Raw genomic sequence first — 21,439 nt, 5'->3', positions numbered from 1 at the left:
CTGCTTCTCCAGTGACTCAATCTGCACACTTTATACCAAAGGGCAGAGACTCTAACTAGTGTAGGAACCCATCTCTGGCACCATTCAGTGTAGCTGTGGGGACGATTGGCATGACTCTCATAACCACCACCACCCCCCCAATTGGCACACAATGATGAAGGAAAATTTCAGACTGAAGACAGAGGTCATATCTGCTTGTTAGAACAAATGCAGTTCATACCTAAATGTCACTTGGAGAAACGTCTCTTCCTTGGCCTTGATGCTGGCAGGCTGGGCCAGGAGACCCAGAGGGGGTCTTCAGACCAGCCAAGAGGGTCCCGGGCCACACCAAGGATGGAAATGAAGCGTGAGCCAGCAGGAGGTGAAAGCAGAGTTAATTGAAGGTATAGAGAAAATGCAGGTACGGACCGAGTGTCTGGCAGACTCATAAAGGAGACAGTCTTGTCTTTGTTCAGGGTCTGGGTTTTTTTCTTTTGTTTTGTTTTGTTTTGTTTTGTTTTGAGGATTAGGTCCGGTGCACCTGTCCTCTCAGGCATCCAGGAACTGGTGAGAACAAAGACAAGGGCCAGCTGTTATTCCCTGGAGCCAGGAGGTCTTAGCATTGAGATGTTTAGTTCTAGAGGTCTGGAATACGGGTATAATAGCTTCATCTGGTCATCCTTACCCGGCCCTTTCTTAGATATTATCTGTTCTAGAGAAATCGTTAACTTCTTGTCTCTCACATGGACAACATTCACTGTTTGCATTCAAGGCATGTGTAGAGGCGGATGCCAGTTCCTTGCAAGAATAGAAGCCAGAAAAGGAGCAAAAAGTCTATTTTTATGAGTCTTCAGTTTCTCTCAGCCTGAAACTGGAAATTGGTCCTGACAGTGATGCTACCGGTTGGTCGGTCTGCCTGTGGCAAATACTGCCACATGGTCTGGATGGATAGGACAGACTTCTCAAAGTCAATCTGTTCTCCGCACCAAGTTACAGCCACTGGATTTACTATTTCTTTCTGCAGAACCTAGTGTCCCCCACACATGCCCAGCTCTTGGCCCTGCTCACACTGTCTCCACCCCCTAATGTACATCCCCATCTATTATTTTTTTTAATATGCAATCCTTTCAAAGCCAAATCTTCTCTTTACCCACACCCTTCCATGATTAACACCATTGTCTGTCTCTGCATTGGCAAGTAATGGACTTTAGGGTGTTCAGATACAGCCCATTTTTCCTCACCTGGAGACTGAAAGGTGAGTTTTACAGTGAGACAACCACGCTCCAGTATTTTCTGTCAAGACCACAGGTAAATGCGAAGCCTCTGTTGTGAGGCAAGTCTGGGTTTTGTTCCCAGCTCTGGCACCTATTCTATATTTAAGTTACTTAGTTTCTAAAAGCCTCAGTTTTCTCATTTCTAAAACGAGGGTATTAATAGTGTTTACCTCATACAGTTGTTATCAGCATAAAGTTAGATTAAATTCAATAATGCATGGAAAGCACTTATCATGTGCCTGCACACAGTAGAGACTCAGGAAACCTTTCTTGTAGTTGTGTGTTTTTTATACTCCTGTTTCTTTACTGGGCTGTAAGCTCTTTGAGGTCAGACATTCATTTTTCATTTTTGGTCCCTAGCAAAGTTTTAAGCAGACAGTAGATTCTGGTCACCCATTTGATATACGTAGTAAAACCATGCTGAATTTGTGTTAATTCTCAGTTTCAGAGTAATACAAATAGCAGAGTAAAACGAGGCAGTGGGACTTCACTTTGTTCACTGGTAGTAGGTCTGCTATGAGGTGTGACTGTGGCTTGGCCTCCAGGAAGCAGCTGTATGGTCAGAGTCAGACATCACTGTGCTTCCCTCCTTACAAGCGTCCAGAAAGCACCGAATTTGAGCAGAGAAATATGACCGAGAGAACAGGATGAACAAATACATTTAATCTGATTAATCATTTTATTTTTATATGTTAGGCTGACTACAACATGAATACAAGAGTTAAAGCCAAAGGCCTTGACACTTGTGCAGGATAGTCATGCTTATGGCCATCCTCTGACAATATGCCTTTAATTAAGCTCTTGTTGGAATTTTTAAAAACCTTGCTTAAAATGTGGTTGGTTTCTTTTCATGTTCCAATTGAAAGGAAATTGGAAGAGGTGCCAATTTCGTTGTACTCTGAGGAAATCTACTGACTTCAGGACATATTAGTTTTGCACAGTCACAGAGGTAGCACTTGATGACTGAGAAAGCCACAGTCATCCCTGTTGCAGGTCCCAAAACTTTCATCTTGTCGGGTCAACCCAACTTAAAAGACACTGAGTAATGTGAGTATCTTTTCTAGATTCTTTGGAGTCAAGCCCATTTGCTGCCACAGAGCACCCCTTGGCATAGAGGCCAATCTCCTTCATGGTACAACACAAAGCTTTGTGGATGTTAGATTATTTTAACTTGCTAATAGTGCATTTGCTATGAGGCTGATTTTTACAACTTCTGGCTCAAATACTGTCACAAAACATTTGAAAGCCTACCTTTTCTGTATTACTAAATAACTTCTCAGTAAATAATACCCACAAATACAAAATCACTGAGTGCAAATTTCAGTTGTATTTTGTGATCTGGTTACATAAAACTACTTTGACTTAATTCAAAGTTGGGGCTAACTAGATTTTTGTGACTATTTTATCTCTAAAATGAAGTTAAAAATTTGCATTTGAAACCTCTCTTTACTGAATTTAAAGAAACATTTCCAGTTAATACCCAGCATCATTTAAATGTTGGTAGTCTGTGTAGTTGAAAAGATGAACTTTCACTTCTCTCTTTTAATCGTTGTAGATATTGCTTCACATCGTAAGAGCAGCCTACGTGGATGCCTACAAACGCACATCCCTGCTTCATATATTTTGAGGGAGGGTAGAACATACTGAGAATAAAGGGAAGTATTTGCAAGTTCCCTCCACAGTTTCCTTTATACTCAATGCCAAATGTGGGATTTACCTGTAAATGCCTCAAAAAGAGCACATTTTGCTATAATTGGACCAAATAATCATAATCAGTTGTGACTTTGATACTTCTCCAATAAAGGATTCATTATTTGGACAATAATTTTTCAGTCACAGTAAAAATCAAAAGATAAAGAGGTTTTGAGAGTCCATATTGGCTACAAAAGAAAACAGGACAAGCATTTCATACACACTTTTCTATGTGCACTCGCGTGTGTATGCGTATGCACATGCACATACACACACAAACTAAACCGTGTTCCCAGGGCTCAGTAGAGGAAGCACTTTTTCACTGTTAAGTGTAACGTTTTCAAAGAGGTGAACTGGCAAATTTAGGAAAGATTTAACCCAATTTTGCACAGATATTACCAATCATATTCTGTGAGGGCTTAGAGCAGATGATTAAATGGCATTTTCCAAACAGCTACAGATTATCTCTCCCTAGATTTCAAGGCTGGAAGTCACCATCAGGGGATCCATAAGGCAGGCAAGCAGTTACCTGAAATCACCTTCAAGGTAAAGACCACATGGAGAGTGTGCTGTGTCAGCCTCCTACCAGCCAAGACAATCCCCAGGCAGACACTAGATAGCAATCACAGCATCACGATTGTTATGCTCAAGAAAACATCAAATAGTTGGGCATAATTTTCACCATAATCCACAAACTTTAGCCTGAACAATGAAATTTAATCACCAAAAATATTAAATATTAGGGTTTCAGATAATGGAATTTCCCAAGTTATCTTTGGACATTTTCTTGTTTAAAAGATGGTCACAATGGCACTTAAAAAATAAATTGGAAATAATATGGCTTCAAGTAGACAAATAAATAGGATTTTTAATGGACATCTTTGCATTATCTATTGCCTTCCTCTTGCTTTGGTTCCATTGATAATTTCTCCCCAAGTTTTCTAATAAGTTCTGCGAGGTCTTCTGAATTCTGAGTTTTCTCTTCAAGGAGCTCATAACGGAGGCTTGAGATGTCCTGTTTAATTTCCTTCAGTTCCCCTTTAAAAAACAAGAGAGATAGGAAGTCAACTATAAATATATAATGCAGAGAAACTAGTGATTCTGGAACAGAATGAAATCAGTCAGTTCCACACACATCTGTAGTTTGAATCCTTTCAGAGGAAAAAACTTCCTAATGGGGCAGGTTTCAATTTTCTCAGCTAAAGCTTTTGGTTAATGAAAAGGTTATAGAGAAAAAATGGTGACAAAAGTCCCAAGGAAATTGGAAGAGGTGCCAATTCCGTTGGACTCTGAGGAAATCTGCTGACTTGAGGACCTATTAGTTTTGAACAGTCACAGGGGTAGCACTTGATGGTAGTGCCTTCTACTGAGAAAGCCACAGTCATTACTGTTGCAGGTCCCAAAACTTACATCTTGTCAGGTCAACCCAACTTAAAAGACACTGAGGAATCTGAGTATCTTTTCTAGATTCTCTAGTAAAAAGGAAACATTCATGGCAAATGTTTGCAGGATTGGGGGCAAGAGCCTTTTACTTTTCCCAACCACTTCTTCATCCCTGCAAGCCACGCCCCAAAAGCAACAGTTACTTATGTCGCAAGTGACACCTGCCCCAACTCTGGAAAAACAGCCTATTTTCCGACACTATTTAGTAGCGCTGACGGTTGGTGAGACCCTCCCTCTCTTCCCTAGGAGGCTCACCCTCCCCAAACCGCTCTCTCCAGCTTTCCTCCAGCTCTACATCAGGGCTGCACCCACACTCAGGCTCAGGGGCCGACTGGTCCCTGTTCAGCTCACCTTCATTCACGTCGTCACTCTCCCGATCTATCTGGGCTTGTAAGACGTATCTTTTAATGAGCCTCTTCATAATTTTCTAGACAGACAAAGGAGAAACTCAGCTCAGTTTTATGTTTATGACAAATCTTTCATTTGGAATAACTGTCTGGGTCTTTCCCCTGTAAGGACCTTAGAAGTAATGCTAACAAAGACTAAGAGGATTTATCTGGCATGGAATGCACACTATCGGCAAATTATTACAGCAATTTTTACATTACCAGAGCTAATGACTCACAAGTTAATTCTTGAGAAAAGAATAGGTTTAGAAAAAAACATCTACCCCTTGATGTTTACTGCTTATATTTTACTTGCAAAGTAGTAGAGCAAAACAATGCCTTTCATTTGAGGAGGTTGATGGTGTGTATAGTACTGGGTGTGGAAATGGCAAATTAAGCAAACATACACTCATTTATGTTTTGACCTCCCTTACCAAGAAAGGTAGTTTTGATTTTATACTTGCTAATAATTCAGAAATGTCTAGTTTCTTTTTTTTTTTAGTGCATTACTTCTATTTTTTAAAATTTACATCCAGGTTAGTTAGCATATAGTGCAATAATGATTTCAGGAGTAGAATGCAGTGATTCACTCCCTACATATAACACCCAGTGTTCATCGCAACAAGTGTCTTCCTTAATTCCCTTTGCCCATTTAGCCCTTCCCCCACCCACAATCCCTCCAGTAACCCTCAGTTTGTTCTCTATATTTAAGAGTCTCTTATGTTTTTCCCCCTCCCCGTTTTTATATTACTTTTGTTTCCCTTCCCTTATGTTCATCTGTTTGGTATCTTAAAGTTCTCATATGAGTGAAGTCATGATATTTGTCTTTCTCTAATTTTACTTAGCGTAATACATTATAGTTCCATCCACATCGTTGCAAATGGCAAGATTTCATTATTTTTGATTGCTGAGTAATATTCCAGTGTGTGTGTGTGTGTGTGTGTGTGTGTGTGTGTGTGTGTGTATACACACACACTCCACATCTTCTTTATCCATTCATCTGTCAATGGACATTTGGGCTCTTTCCATAGTTTGTCTCTTGTCCATAGCACTGCTATAAACATTAGAGTGTACGAACCCCTTCAAAACAGCATACCTATATCATTTGGATAAATACCTAGTAGCGCAATTGCTGGGTCTTAGGGTAGTTCTATTTTTTAATTTTTTGAGGAACCTCCGTAATGTCTTCCAGAGTGGCTGTACCAGTTTGCATTCCCACCAGGAGTGCAAAAGGGTTTCTCTTCCTCCACATCCTCGCCAACATCCATTGTTGCCTGAGTTGTTAATTTTAACCATTCTAACAGGTGTGAGGTGGTATCTCATTGTGGTTTTGATCTGTATTCCTTGATGATGAGTGATGTTGAACATTTTTTCATGTGTCTGTTTGCCATCTGGATGTCTTCTTTAGAAAAGTGCCTATTCATGTCTTTTGCACATTTCTTCATGGGATTATTTGGTTTTTGGGTTTTGATAAGTTCTTTATTGAGTTTGATAAGTTCTTTATTGATTTTGGATACTAATCCTTTATCTGATATGTCATTTGCAAATATCTTCTATTCCATTGGTTGCCTTTTAGTTTTGCTGATTGTTTCCTTTGCTGTGCAGAAGCTTTTTGTTTTGATGAAGTCCCAGTAGTTCATTTTTGCTTTTGTTTCCCTTGCATCCAGAGATATGTTGAGTAAGAAGTTGCTGTGGCCAAGTCAAAGAGGTTTTTTCCTGATTTCTCCTCTAGGATTTTGACGGCTTCCTGTCTTATGTTTAGGTCTTTCATCCATTTTGAGTTTATTTTTGTGTATGGTGTAAGAAAGTGGTCCAGGTTCATTCTTCTGCATGTCAGTGTCCAGTTTTCCCAGCACCATTTTTGAAGAGACTGTCTTTATTCCATTGGATATTCTTTCCTGCTCCATCAAAGATTAGTTGGCTATATGTTTGCAGGTCCATTTCTGGGTTCTCTACTCTGCTCCACTGATCTATGTGTCCGTTTTTGTGCCAGTACCATACTGTCTTTATGATTACAGATTTGTAATACATTTTGAAGTCTGGAATTGTGATGCCTCCAGCTTTGGTTTTCTTTTTCAGAACTGCTTTAGCTATTCAGGGTCTTTTCTGGTTCCATACAAATTTTGTTTTGTTTTGTTTTGCTTCATCTTTTCTCCCCTTAGAAAGTCCCCCTTAAAATTTCTTGCAGGACTGGTTTAGTGGTCATGAACTTCTTTAGTTTTTGTTTGTCTGGGAAACTCTTTATCTCTCCTATTTCAAATGACAGCCTTGCTGGATAAACAATTCTTGACTGTATATTTTTCCAATTCAGCATGTTGAATATATCCTGCCACTCCTTTCTAGCCTGCCAAGTTTCTGTGGATAGGTCTGCTGTGAACCTGATCTGTCTGCCCTTGTAGGTTAAGTATTTTTTTTCCTTGCTGCTTTCGTAATTCTTTCCTTGTCTGTGTATTTTGTGAATTTGACTATGATATGCCTTGTTGATGGTTTTTGTTCAGTCTAATGGGAGTTCTCTGCGCTTCTTGGATTTCAATGTCTTTGTCTTTCCCCAGGTTAGGAGCATTTTCCATTATGGTTTGCTCACATAAGCCTTCTACCCCTTTTTCTCTCTCTTCATCTTCTGGGATTCCTATGATTTGGATGTTATTCCTTTTTAATGAGTCACGGAGTTCCCAAATTCTTGTATCATTCTTTTGCCTTAGTTTCCCTCTTTTTTCTCTACTTCATTATTTTCCATAATTTTGTCTTCTGTATTGCTGATTCACTGCTCTGCCTCATCCATCCATGCTGCCGTGGCATCCATTCAAGATAGCATGTCAGTTATAGCAAATTTTTTTAATTTTTTTAACATTTATTTATTTTTGAGACAGAGAGAGATAGAGCATGAACGGGGTGGGTCAGAGAGAGAGGGAGACGCAGAATCTGAAACAGGCTCCAGGCTCTGAGCTGTCAGCACAGAGCCCGAGGTGGGACTCGAACCCACGAACTGCGAGATCATGACCTGAGCTGAAGTCAGACGCTTAGCCGACTGAACCACCCAGGCGCCCCAGTTATAGCATTTTTAATTTCATCCTGACTAGATTTTACTTCTTTCATCTCTGCAGAAAGGGATTTATGCTTTTTTCAAACCCAGCTAGTTCTTATTATCATGATTCTAAATACTAGTTCAGACATCTTGCTTATATCTGTGTTGATTAAGTCCCTGGCTGTCATTTCTTCCTGTTCTTTCTTTTGGGGTGAATTCCTTCATTTTGTCATTTTGGAAGAAGAAAAAGAATTAGTAAAATAAAAAATAAAATTATAATGTTAAAAACAACACAAAAAAATAAAGGGAGCTAGATCCTAGATATGTTTTGATTTGGTTTTGAAAGAAACTTGATAGAATAGAGAAAAAAGGGAAAGAAAAAAGGTAAGAAAAAATTTTTAAATGCTTAAAAATTATACAATAAAATAAAATGAAATGAAGTAAAATAGAATTTAAAATTTTACAAAAAAGAAAAAGTGTAGTAAAAATATTTTAAAAGTTTTAAGCTGAAAAAAAAATTTTTTTTCTCTTTCTGTATCCAAGAATAAGAAAAGAAAAAAACAAAAAAAAGAATAGATGGACCAGAGAACAGAATGAAATCCAAAATAAATTACATCCAGTTTCCCCTAAAAATCTATGATGCACTTTATAGTCTGTGTAGTAAGCAGGTGGAGAGACTTGTGGTGGTCCTCTAGGGCATGTTCTTGGAGGGCGCAATTGGGTAGAGCTTGGTGTAACAGCTCCGTTCTCCACTAGGTGGTGCTGCTTAGCTTAATGGGGTGTATAGGTGTGGCGTGCATGTGTGTTTACGCGCAGGTGCGGGAGAGGTGAAAATGGCATCACCCAGCTTCACAGTCTCTAGCACCAGAATTCTATGCTCTCACTCAGTGGCAATCAAGAACCCCTCCTTTGTCTCTGGCTTCTGTCTGCTCCCTGCTTCTACACTGTCTGTGTCCAAGCTGTCAGCCTGCCAGGCAGCACCTCTCTCCCAAATTTTATCTCAGATGGGGCTGTGTTTCCAAACCCCTCACTTCTGAGAGCCCTACAGCTTGGACCCCCTCCAGTATTCTGAGGGAGGGTCTCACCAGGCAATGGCCAGGTGCTAGCTGGCCCCAGGTAACATTAGCGTGGCTGCACTCTTGCAGAGGTTCAGAGAATGTGGCTGGGTACCTGCTTGCCCCAGGAAAAGTTCATGTGCTCACACGGCAGCAGAGGCTCAGAGATTATGGCAAAACACAACACACAGCTAGCACCAGGTTTAACCATGCCCTGGCATCTTTGTTCCAATACCAGAAAACATGGCTGTTCTCTGGGGTCCACTGGGACCTTTTCCTCTGGGGAGGTTGTATGGCCTCCACCAAATGCCCTCCTAGCAGAGGAACGGCTTCTCCCCTGTGGCCCATGGACCCCTTAGACCTCACTGTCTGCTCCTAGGGATTCAGAGCTCTGTCAGAACTCCCTAATAGAGCTCTGCCAGGTATTGAGCTGAGAAGTTTCCAACTCTGTGTGCCCCTGTTTATAGAGTCCTAATGGTACTGAAACCCTCTTCTTTCTCCTTTCTCCCTTTTTTGTTCAATCCATTGTGGGTGTTTTCACTCTTTCTCTTTCTCTCCATCTACTTTCAGGGGAAGTGCTTTTCCTGTACTCTACCACCTGTCTCTGTCCCCTCTCTGCAAACAAAAACAGCTCCCTACCCTTCACAGCTTCTCTCTCCCCCAGTTCACCTCTCTGTGCCATGTACATGCTGAGTTCTGTGGTTCTAGTTAAGCAGATTGTTTTGTTAATCCTAACATCAATTTTCCAGGTGTGAAAAATGGGTTGTGCTGATCTAGCTGCATTTCAGGGATGAGAGAAGCCGAGAACTTCCAGGCTGCTCCACCATCTTGCCCCTCCCAGTGCACTGGAATGTCTAGTTTCAATGCAACAAAGTTTTCCCCATCTGGGCTTCGACCATGAGAATGCTGGAAATGCAGGAGGTTCAGTACCATGTGCAGGAAGTCCTGGGTGGATATATAGTTAAACCAAATCTAACTCTCTAAACCCCAAATTAAATGGTAGACAGTAAAATTCCACTTTTAAGAACTTATTCTAAGGATGTAATTGGGTGCATGGACAATGTTCCTAGTAGTACTACTTACAATAGTAGAAAAAAACCGTTAAAGTTCCATCAATAGGAAATTATTTTAATTATCATATATTTGTACAAAGAGTACTATACATCCATTAAAATTAATATAAATATATGTTTTGTGAAGTGAAAACCTGTTAGCCATTATTTAAGTACTATTAACTCCTTTATATATTATATATACAGTTATATAATATTGAAGTACATGTAAAATTATACATATACACATAATCACCTGGCAGAATATCACCAAATAAGTAGTCTTTAAATCTCAGTAGTGGGTTTTGAGGTACACTTTATTCTCTCCTGTATGTTTTTTTGTGAGGATAGACTTTTTACAATGAACATATAGGCCTTTTACAATGAACATGTAGACTCTAAGCTCTGGGATGCCAAGACTTCATCTATTTTATTTACTTATGTATCTCCAGTCCTTAGAAAGTATAGGCACATATTTGTTGAATTCATGCATTATTTTGACATTGAGAAAAACAACATAATGGTTCATTTTCACTTAAAGAATCACATAGTTTGGGATTTTAAATATTACAAATAATTAGTCTTAGTTTTCTAAAAAAAAAAAAAAAAATCATGCTTACCTGATACTTTCCTGGAGGATTATTGAAACTATTTAACTGGAAATCTTCTGAGCTCCTTATACTTGATTGTTTACTATGCCCAAGCTGTAATTTGAAAAGAATAAAAATTCTTATTTTTCTTCTAAATAATGTAACGATATTTATCAGTTATATATAGGAATTTATAAGTTACATATGTAAATTTTTCATTTAATTTGCTTTATAGCCTATCTTCCAAGACAAACCAGAGGCACCTGAGGGGTGCTGGATCTCTCAATGGTTATTCAAGGTTGTCTGAGGACTTTCATAGACTGCGTGGCTATCAGTCATGTAGTCATGACAGTCATGCTTTAACATTCTCACAGGCACATCTCTGATAGAGGAGGAGGCAAACAAGTTGGGGAAGTGATGGTGGTGATCTAAGAAGTCCTCTGTTAAGGGAGCAACAGGCCAGCATCCATGAGCACAATACCCACACTTGTAGGTGGGTGCCTGAAGTAACACAAGGGTAAGACTTTGTTGTGAGACAGAGTTCAGGGGCCAATAAAAAACAAATTAATGCATTTGAATTTTAGGATCTACATAGTATCACATTTGGGCAGTACTTTTGAAACCATATATTTGCTTGAACAGGCAAATAAAAAAGATCTAAAACAATCTGCAATTAAGGTGGGAAAGTACTGTATACACATGCTAATAGGACACCTGGGTGGCTCAAGCTGTTAGGCGTACAAGTTCATCTCAGGTCGTGATCTCACGGTCCATGAGTTCGAGCCCTGCATTGGTGCTGTGCTCAAAGTTCAGAGACTGGAGCCTGCTTCAGATTCTGTGTGTCTCTCTCTCTGCCCCTGCCCCACTCATGCTCTCTCTCTCTCTCAAAAATGAATAAATGTTAAAAACTTTTTCTAAAAAAAACATGCTAAGAAAATGATTAAAAAAACTCTTCATGGCATTCTCTAAAAGGAAAAACGTGGTTTTAAAAATAAATAAGTAGGAGAACCTGAGCAAAACACATCAGCTTCACATTTGTGTTTTTGTTGTTGTTGTTGTTGTTGTTGTTTTTTTGGTGTACAACTGTTTTCCAAGGGACAAGAAACTTTAAGACCATCTTCAAAGTCGGTGATGATTCATATTTCCCAATGGCATCTAAGTTGCTGTAAGTAAAGCTCATTGAGAATTAAAGTCCTTAACTTCAATGCTTTGATGCTTTAAATGGCTACATGCTGACCTAAAACAGCTATGCACACATTCATCCAGTAAACACTGGACATTGATGGAGTGCCCTCTATATGAAGATGCTGTGCTATGGATTCTGGGTATTCAGTGAAGAACATAACAATCATTATCCTGCTGAGTTATATGCACAGGAAGAATATACTAAGGCTGATAAGATCCATAAAAACACAATATGCAATTTTGAAAATATTAGCACCCCTTTTCATGTAGCTATTTCCCCTTGTCTTTCAACCTCTCTAACAGTGTCAGCAAAATATCCATATTCTTTCACTTTATATTAACTTTAAACATAATTAAGATAAAATTATACAATTGGTGCTTGTATAAAAGCGTGCTTGACAGAAATGTGAAGACTAAGGCTCTGCCACAACAGCTCTGGAGCAGCAGGTGAGATGCTGGAACTTTCTGCACTCTCTCCAACAATGAAGGGACTAGTCCAGTGGATACCTATTCTCCTTCAAGTCCTACTAATCTATGGATGTGGGAAACAAATGCAAACTTCAACATGTTTTTAACAATGTAATTTTTAATATTTATTCTTAAAAATAGTTATTCATTTATCTTTATGATGATATAATGCTTCCTGGCTTTCAAACCATGATTTATGCTTTAAGGGCACCATTAAATGTGACGACAAGATTCAAGCCCACTTTCATCCCCCATTTTTCATGATATAGCATGGAGGGTGAGGACAGGTTCATAATCAGAGGAGAGGATCCAGACAAAGGGATCTTTGTGCATCGTGCCTTTGATTTATTTACCACCCTGCAGAGAGGTTTTCCTGCCCACCTTATGAAAAATAGATCTGGAGCCAGCTAGGTCATTTGACACTTATTTTATTCACTGGCCTGGTTACATGTTTATCTACATCCTGCTGGGCTCTGTGGAAGGAGAGATCTTGTTTAGCTCACCTCACTGTCCCTGGAGCCAGAACTGCTGGCAGATGGCAAGTGCTCAGAAAGCACTGGTTGGTGAAATAAAGGAAGGAAAAAGTGCTTCTGGGTCACTGATGGGGTTCACTGGCTGCTAGACACCTTGCTATAGAAAACATGTTCAATCTAGGTTTGTGAACCAGTTGGCTGCAGCTCAACATAGATGGTAAAGGTACATCTAAACTGTAAAGAACTGAACTGAAGGCATGAGGCTGATGCTGTACCAACGAACACACCGGATGGCACAGAAGAGGTAACAGTGGCAGGTATGTCAGAAAATGGCATTCTGTTCATTTGAGAATGTGTGTGATTACAGATTGTCCAGACTGTAGATCTTGAAGCGTCAATGGCCACAGCTTCTGTGTATTCATAACATTTCAGTACAACACACAGCACTCCCACCACTTCATGCTCTCAATAGGTAGAGTCCAAAGATTCTTCATTCCAACAGTTACTGACACTTTGGGCTGGATAAGTCTTTATTGTGTGGGGCTTCCTGTGCATTGTAGAATGTTTAGCAGGATCCCTGCCCTCTACCTACTAGATGCCAATAACAGCTCCCCTGTCCGGTTGTGACAACCAAAATGTCTCCAGGTATTACAAATGTACCTGAGGTGCCGGTAGTGGGGGCAGGGGACGGATCACCCCAGGTTGGGAACCACTGGTATAGTTGAATGGTATATGACTAAACAGTTATAAATTCACATGGACCACTTTTATGTGACTAGTTCTTCTCTAAATGTGAAATATAAACTTGGGTACAAATATAACAAAAAATTCTAATCAGTTTCTAATACATAATAGTCATATAATAAATACTTGTTACAATCATATGAAAGAAAGGCAATGTAAGGATAAATTTACTCAATGGTGCAAAGAAGCACTATTACCACTTGGTGGCAGAAAATTCTAATGTAGAACTAAGTGTTCCCATGGCCAGCTATTCAAGCAGGCTAGAAAGTCAGGCGGATTCAACTGGCCAAATGAATAGTATTTAAACCTTAGGGATGTGGATATCTATAAATGGTAGTGATGTGTGAAATGCAACGGGAGTGGCAGCAGGAAGAGCTGGCTTTAAGCTTTGTTCCTGACTCATGTGGAAATACACTGATTCTGAATGAGCTACTGTCTATCTTTGTTTTTATACCACATCTCCTGCATTCTTTATGTTTTCTCTTGTTCATTTCCTAGTAATTATTTTGATATTAGCATTTAGAGTAAAGCCAGGAACAGAGCAATGAGCTAAAATGTATAGATACCACGTTCAGTCCACAGGGATGCAGACATGAAATGCACCACGTGGGGGCAGTGCTTATAAACTCTTGCTTTGGAATCAAGTAGATCTGAATTTGAATTCTGGTTGTTGTTTGAAATGAGACTGTGGGCAGGTTACTTCAGCTCTACTGTCCTCGGGTTTCTAATGCGTGAAATAGGGGAAATAATATTACCTAGCTGCCAGAGGTGGTGTAAGAATCAAACAGGAAGGCTGTGGGATACACGGCTTGACATACAGTACATGCTCTACAAGTGTCAGCAGCTATTACTGTTGTACAGAAGGATAGATATCTACTATGTAGATTTAGTCCTATTTCATGTGTCTTTTTATTTTTATTTTTAGTGTTTATTTTTCTTTGAGAGAGACAGAGACAGAGACAGAGAAGAGCATGGGCATGGGAGAGGCAGAGAGAGAGGGAGACTCAGAATCCAAAGCAGGCTCCAGGCTCCCAGCTGTCAGCACAGAGCCCAACATGGGGCTCGAACTCACGCACTGAGAGATCATGACCCGAGTTGAAGTCGGAGGCTCAAGCGACTGAGCCACCCAGACACCCCTCATGTTTCATTTTAATCTAGTCTAGTCTACTCTGCTGAATATTACTGTTCACTGATGTGTCCATGACAAAGTCATTCAGGGAATGAAATATTCTGTGATTCCCATGATTCCCACACCCAGATGGGCCTTAGAATATCCTAAGGCCTAACTAAAGTACACACTTCCACACCCCAATGCCAGAAATTTTAATTCAATATGCCCGGAGAAAAGGATTGGGAATTTGCACAAAATCAACATATATCAGTTATATGTGACTAATAACAAAAAAAATCTGCACATGTCACTCAACCCAGTGCCAAACAGACAGAAAATGCTAAAACGACATCTATTGCATAGGACGCAAGAGCCTGTCTGCAACTGACAACTTGAAAGTGATCCCTCCTGGAGCTCGAAGAGAGCGGTTATTCGGGAAGTTATCAGCATCTTCAGGTTTATGCATCATACAGTGTGGCAGAGATGGGGCTTGAGTTATGCTGGCCTCTCAGAATTTATCTGAAAAGCTAATGCTAGCAGCCACCAAATTCAGGGACCTTCAGAGCTAAAGGATATAAGCAAAGATAATAAATAGGTCTTCTCACTTTGTTTCAAAAAGTATTTTTATGTGGCTCATTCCACTGATTTCTATGGTGCACCCAGAGCACGTGTGGAGGTGATGTGGGTGGAACCTAACCACTTTTGTCCTCAGGGAGTCAGAAGATCTGAGTGAAATGGAAACTTAAGCGGTTTTGGAAGTAGACTTCATGAAAAAGAGAGCAAACGTTGCACAAATTGGTAAGAAAAAAGGAACCATGAGAGTTTTTCTTAGTCCCTATCAGGGCCAAGCACATTGCAGTGGAAACCCACTTCAGTAACAATAGGCAAACTTGACTGGAAATATAAACGTGTGCTGTAAAAGCACTCTCCCAGGAGTGTAGCTAATGTATCAAGCAAAAGCAAGCTGTGGGCGTCAGTTCTGTTCATCACAAGCTTACATGGCAAGGAAAAGTAAAGGAGATAGCTGCATTATGTCAGTCCTCTAGGAACCAAATGCCAAGACACAGAAGTAGGAGATGTGCTCAGAATCATGCCTGTGACAGGTAACAGGGAGTAGGAGCAGGGGGTAGAAAACGGTCTTGGACTGTGGGGCTTGGCTCACCATGAAAGAGGGAAAGGTAAAAAGACCAAAAATGTCAGCCAGCCTGACTGGGAGCTCCAGCACAAACTGCTCCGAGGCAACCCTGCCCTGGTGAAGAAAATGACCGACAGGTAGAGAGGCTCTGCTGGATGTGTGTATGCCCACCCTCACCCCACACTGCTCAAGTGCAGTGAATCAGATCTCCGTTGGGTCCCTGACGCTCCTCTATCAGTTTAATTTTTCCTGCTTTACATCACTATCCCTGTATTTCATTACCCACAAGTACCCAAACATATATGCTTAATATCTGTCTTAAAGATATACACAGTTCTTTCTTCTGATTAACTGGACATAAGCTTATTTCCATCACTCAATAACAGATCTTTGAGGCATTATTAACACAATTAAAATCTTTAATGTATATATTACCTGTTTCTTGAAATTGCTTCTGAACATTTGTCCTTTTTTCTGAAAAGATAAGCCTGGGCACACATATGACTTCATGTTTTCAAATATGAGCTTACCTGTTTTTTGTCAAGCGATAATTTTGAAAGGTCTTCATGACTTCCCCAAATTCCAAATTTCTTTTCTTCGTTTCTCTTTTAAAAATAGATAGTAAGATGAGTACAATTGCTAATTCTTCATTTAGAATTACAAAAACAATTTCATTCTTTATTCCATATCTTAAAAGCCATCTGGTCTGATTCTGTAGCAAGTTTCAAGAAGAGAAACATGTTCTTATTGGGTGCTTCCCATTGGTGAGAACAATGAATTCTCTCAGGTTGCTGTTCCATTAGAACTGTAAACTCCATTAATTAATGTAAGTAAAGGAGTATTAAGTAAAGGGAGGGACATTCCTGCCATCAACCCACTGAGTTCTAGAAGTTAGACATCCAGAAGAGTGCTATAGATGGCCTGTTTCTCCAAAATTTCACACAGTATAGTAATAACTACATTTAAAGCAGGTTTTATAATTCTCAAGGTCCTGGGGCGCCCGGGTGGCTCAGTCGGTCAAGCGTCCTACTTCGGCTCAGGTCATGATCTCACAGCTCGTGAGTTCAAGCCCTGCATCAGGCTCTGTGCCGACAGCTCAGAGCCTGGAGCCTGCTTCAGATTCTGTGCCTCCCTCTCTCTCTGCCCAAACCCACTAGCATTCTGTCTCTGTCTCTCTCAAAAATAAATAAACATTAAAAAAATTATAATTCTCAAGGTCCTTTTACATACTCATTTGATCTTTATGATGTAGACATAATTTTTATTCCCATAGTACAGCTGAAGAAACTAAAGCCCGGAGAGTTTATTATTTATTTGAGAACCCAAAATGGTGAGTGGCAAGCAGAGCAGGAATTAGAATATTTCTCTTTTCTCTCAGTGATAGAATCTTAGAATGGCTAGAAACTTTCACAATCATTTGGCTCAACTGCCCACTCACTGTTGGAATATCTTCTATAAATTCCTAATATTGGTCATTCAGCATTTACTGATTACATGCAATGATGGGGAACTTACTACTTTGCAAGACAGCCCACTCTGTTAGACAGATATTTTCTTTGATTTTTTTAATGTTTACTTATTTTTGAGAGAGAGACAGAGTGTGAATAGGTGAGGGGCAGAGAGAGAGAGATACAGAATATGAAGCAGGCTCCAGGCTCCAAGCTGTCAGCACAGAGCCCAATGTGGGGCTCAAACTCACGAACCTCAAGATCATGATCTGAGCTGAAGTTGGACCCTCAGCAGACTGAGCCACCCAGGCGCCCTTGGACAGATGTTGTTGTGACAAGTTTGTTTTTAAATAGAACTACAGCTGAACTATTTGCAACTTTTGCCCATGGCATCTCTCCCTGTGTTTGAAGGGACAAAAAACAAGTATACCCCCTAGTCAAAACTGAGAGTTCTAAAGATATTCGCCTTGTTCCCCTTCAATCCTCCTTTTTTGGATGTAATCCCCAAGTCCTTCAACTCCCCATCATATGACGCCTTATATGCACCTGTCCCCATGCTGGCCCTTCTCCTCCGAATGCATCCATCTCTCATGGCTTCTCCTGGATGTGGTTCTGCACCAGCAGAGTTCCTGCACAGGGTAACTGCCCCTCCTCCATACACAGTGGCACACAACTTTCCACACTTCTGAACATACTGCTAACCCTCATCTAAACACTGCACCTCTTCTATGTTTCTTGAGATTGCTTCCTGCATAACTGTTTCCAGTTAATACCCCTAGATCTTTCTTTCTTGAACTACTTAATGCCAAACCTAGACTCACATATTACATGTGAGTAATTGATTTCTAAGTTTTCAGTGAAGAAGGTAGAGTCTGTCAAATTCCCCCAAGCTACTGATGCTTTACCAGGCTGTGTGAACTGAACATGAGGTGGGGCTTGTGGCCACAACAGCAAAAATGGGGCCAGAATAGCTCTCCTTTCAAGTATCCTCTACAGACAATGTAATACATTATTATAGTTACATTTCATGAATTTTTCCTGTATTCTTTTAAGTAGGAAATGTCCAAAGTGTTCCTCTCAAGTAGATACAAGCCAAAGGACTGTGCTCATTTGGCAATGATCGGACGTGTCATCATGGATCACTTCTTTTAAATGATCCTAGCATTTAAAAACATAATTTTAAATTATCAAGTCAAATTACCTTGTTCATCTCTGCATCCTCCTGGAAACCTTTTTTATGGGCCTGGAACATCTCAGAAATCCATTTTTTAAGCCTCAGTAAGAGATAAAACAGGGACTTTGGACTTGGCACCAGGTTGAAGGGAACAGGTAATGTTCTCCCCTCTTCAAAGTAGGAAAACCAAAGCTTGGCCCTTGCAAATTTCCACTCGACATCAGCATCGTCCTGTGCAAACACACACGTCAGTTCAGCAGAGAGATGTGAAAACTGAATTACTGCGATGCGACCCACACTGTGTACCTAGGCAGGAGCAATGGTGCCTACAAACACTCTCAGGCCCCAAACACCACTCCAAGATTTTTTTAATGTTAAGGTTCTACTCACACTCTCTCCAAAATCTGTCTGAAATTTTATCAGGCTTAGAGAACTACAGATCTCAGAATGTGCTTATGTTTATAAACACCCTGAAAGGTATAAATGGATTTTTCTACATTCTGAAAAGAACACTATGAAAAATCATTCACTCTTTTGTTCGACACAAGATCATAAGTTCGATTACTTTGGGACACATTCCAAAATTTCTGGAATAAAAATTTGTATTATCACTCCAGATTCGAGAAATGGTCACTTTTGAAAATCACTACAAAAAATACCACACTAGTGGTATTTGTAAGTAACAATTTTTAAAAATAAAATGTAAATTCAAGCTGATATAGTATTTCTAAGGTTTTTTTAAAAAACAATAATGAATCTGACATTTCTCCTCCTTATGACCTACTACCCACCACACACATTGATGTTGCATTTGGAAGCAAAGAGTTAAAATTTTCTAGATTACTGGACAAACAACTATGTGAAACAGGCAAAGAACAAAAGGAAACACAGCCTATATTTTCACCACCAATGAGGAGTTGATGCCTGGCATAAGTTAAAAAACATGTAGTCACAGACTATACACATGTACAGAAATCATACCTCAATTTCCTGGAATGAACTGTTGATCATTGCAATTAACATATTTAACAAAACAATGACCATTGTGACATTATAGACTCCATAAAGAACATAACCGATATTTTCAATGAATTTGTGATTATAGTTGATGACCACCGACTTTACTTCAGAAAGTCCAAATATAGCCCAGAACAGTGTCTTAAAACTCTCCTCAACTCTGGGGAAAAATAAAGAGAGAAAGGAAATAATACAGTGTATAAATGACAATAATACCATAATAAAAGTGCGCTGATTGTGTGTTTGCAAATTAATAAATATTCATGAGAAAATCCTTTACTTCTATGAACCTCGGTTTTCCTTTCTGTAAAATGAATACAATAGGTTTTATTTCCCAGAAGGTTGCAGGGCTGAAGTCATACTGTGCATACGAACCAGTCAGCTCAGTATCTGGCACATAATAGGCACTCAATAAATGTTATTAACATAACTTCATAACCACAGATACTAACATAAGTAATCCATAGCTTGGGTAATGGAGTGTTAAATGTATTACTTAATAAAAATAATACAATGTTAGAGTCTTATTAGGTTTCCTGCTCATCTATACTTCTACTCATATCCAATAATTAGATAATAACAGTGTGTGCCTTAAGAAAAATGTGACAATATAAACATAGACGCTATAACCAAAATCACTGACAAGTCTTAGGTAGGAATTTCAATGCTTTACACATAATTACTGACCAATGCTAAGCCCAGCTTCACCCAGCTGGTTTCATTTCTCTGATAAACTGCACTTTATGAGAATAGGGCTAACAACAGGTTATGCTTCAGTTGATGCTTCATATTGGAACATGGACCACCTAATATCTGAGTAATCTATTCTAAGCATATTTTATAAAAAACCACTGTGGCTGTGGTGAACCTCAGTCAAAACTGGGGTTGATAACCAGGATCTTCTCAATGAGAAGATCTGACAAAATGAATTAGGAAAGAAGCTGTTCTCCCTGTGCACCACCCCCCCAAGACCCTCTAATGAGAAGGCTGTACAAGTAGGAACACACATTCTAGAGTCATGGACAAGAGGTTATATACAGCCTGGTTTGTCCATACACTAGCATCTCTGTGAAGTTCAGCAAATTATTTAACTTTTCTGAGCTTTGTTTCTTCTTTTTGTGAAATAGAGATAATGAAATGTTGTGAGTGAGGTATTTTCCCAGAAGAAATGGGACTAAAAATGTTAACTAGTATTGCTTAATGATAGGAAGGTGCCTATATTTTCAAGTTCTTCCAATTAATTTAAAAATCCTCTCTCATTGCTAAAGAGAAACTGGAGATGGAAGTCTTCACTGAAACATTGTCTATCCCATAGACACATATGAACACACTTAAGCTATCCTATAATTAATCTGCAATCTCCATCATCAAAACATCCAAGATGACATACGTTGTGAAAGCTTCATTTTGTTTTGCACCAATGTAGTAGGAGTAGAGGTTGAACATTCCAATCATAAAGGCCACAAACACCATGATGAATATGACCATGAACTTGAAGATGTCCTTTACTGTTCTTCCAAGTGATATCTGCAGAGGTCCAAAGCTTTCATTGGCTGGTAAAATATAAGCTATTCTTGAGAAACTTAGAACTACAGCAATTGCATAAAGACCTTCAGATATAATTTGAGGATCAGAGGGGTCCCACTTTATCCTGGCTAGGAAAGAGAAAACACAAGAGTTATCATGAGTTTCTTTAAGTTGTTTACTCAGGCAACTTCTTTTCTGTTACTAAAGAAATATAATTACATTAGCCATCAAGTCTCTAAAGGAAATCTGTTATCTTACAGGGCTTCTAGAAGGGTCAGGTATATGGGAGCCTCTGAATATATTGAGAAAATGAGCCCCCTGGTCCACCGGCAATTTTCCATAAGCATCCAGCAAAATGGTTAAGAGCTAAAACTAGGGACTCAGCATATGAAAAAATTCCAGTGTGTGTGTGTGTGTGTGTGTGCGTGCACACGTGTACCCACGTCCCTACCAGAAGAACAGGTACAATTATTTAACTTTTCTTACTTTCATTTTCCCATCTTTAAAAATGAGACAATACCACTCCACCTTCTCTCATCTACTTGCAAATTCATTAAGTCAATGTATAGTCAGTGTTGAGGAAGTGCTTGGTGCTCCATAATTGGTAGCATTTATTATTTAATCTTAAACTTATAATTACACTATAATGCAATTTGGGGCT

General features: G+C 39.5%; 1 protein-coding gene across 4 annotated transcripts in view; it reads right to left on the bottom strand.

Annotated features, from left to right (window-relative positions):
* Positions 1-1,913: 1,913 nt before the first annotated feature.
* TRPC6 (transient receptor potential cation channel subfamily C member 6) overlaps positions 1,914-21,439 on the bottom strand; it is a 128,910-nt gene continuing 109,384 nt past the window's right edge. For 3 of the 4 annotated variants that reach the window (XM_053900598.1, XM_053900596.1, XM_019433687.2), the window contains 7 exons: positions 20,642-20,906; positions 19,216-19,411; positions 18,262-18,465; positions 16,143-16,217; positions 10,527-10,610; positions 4,740-4,815; positions 1,914-3,983 (listed from right to left, as the gene is read on the bottom strand). In XM_053900598.1, the coding sequence (XP_053756573.1) occupies positions 3,832-3,983; positions 4,740-4,815; positions 10,527-10,610; positions 16,143-16,217; positions 18,262-18,465; positions 19,216-19,411; positions 20,642-20,906 (1,052 nt within the window). In that variant the 3' untranslated portion in view covers positions 1,914-3,831. The remainder of the gene's footprint in view (positions 3,984-4,739; positions 4,816-10,526; positions 10,611-16,142; positions 16,218-18,261; positions 18,466-19,215; positions 19,412-20,641; positions 20,907-21,439) is intronic. The other variant, XM_053900597.1, reaches the window with a different exon arrangement.

Source organism: Panthera pardus, unplaced genomic scaffold, assembly GCF_024362965.1.
Source record: "Panthera pardus isolate Hobbes unplaced genomic scaffold, ASM2436296v1 HiC_scaffold_12, whole genome shotgun sequence".
In the NCBI taxonomy this organism is placed as follows: Eukaryota; Metazoa; Chordata; class Mammalia; order Carnivora; family Felidae; genus Panthera; species Panthera pardus.
This window is presented reverse-complemented; position numbering and strand designations above follow the sequence as displayed.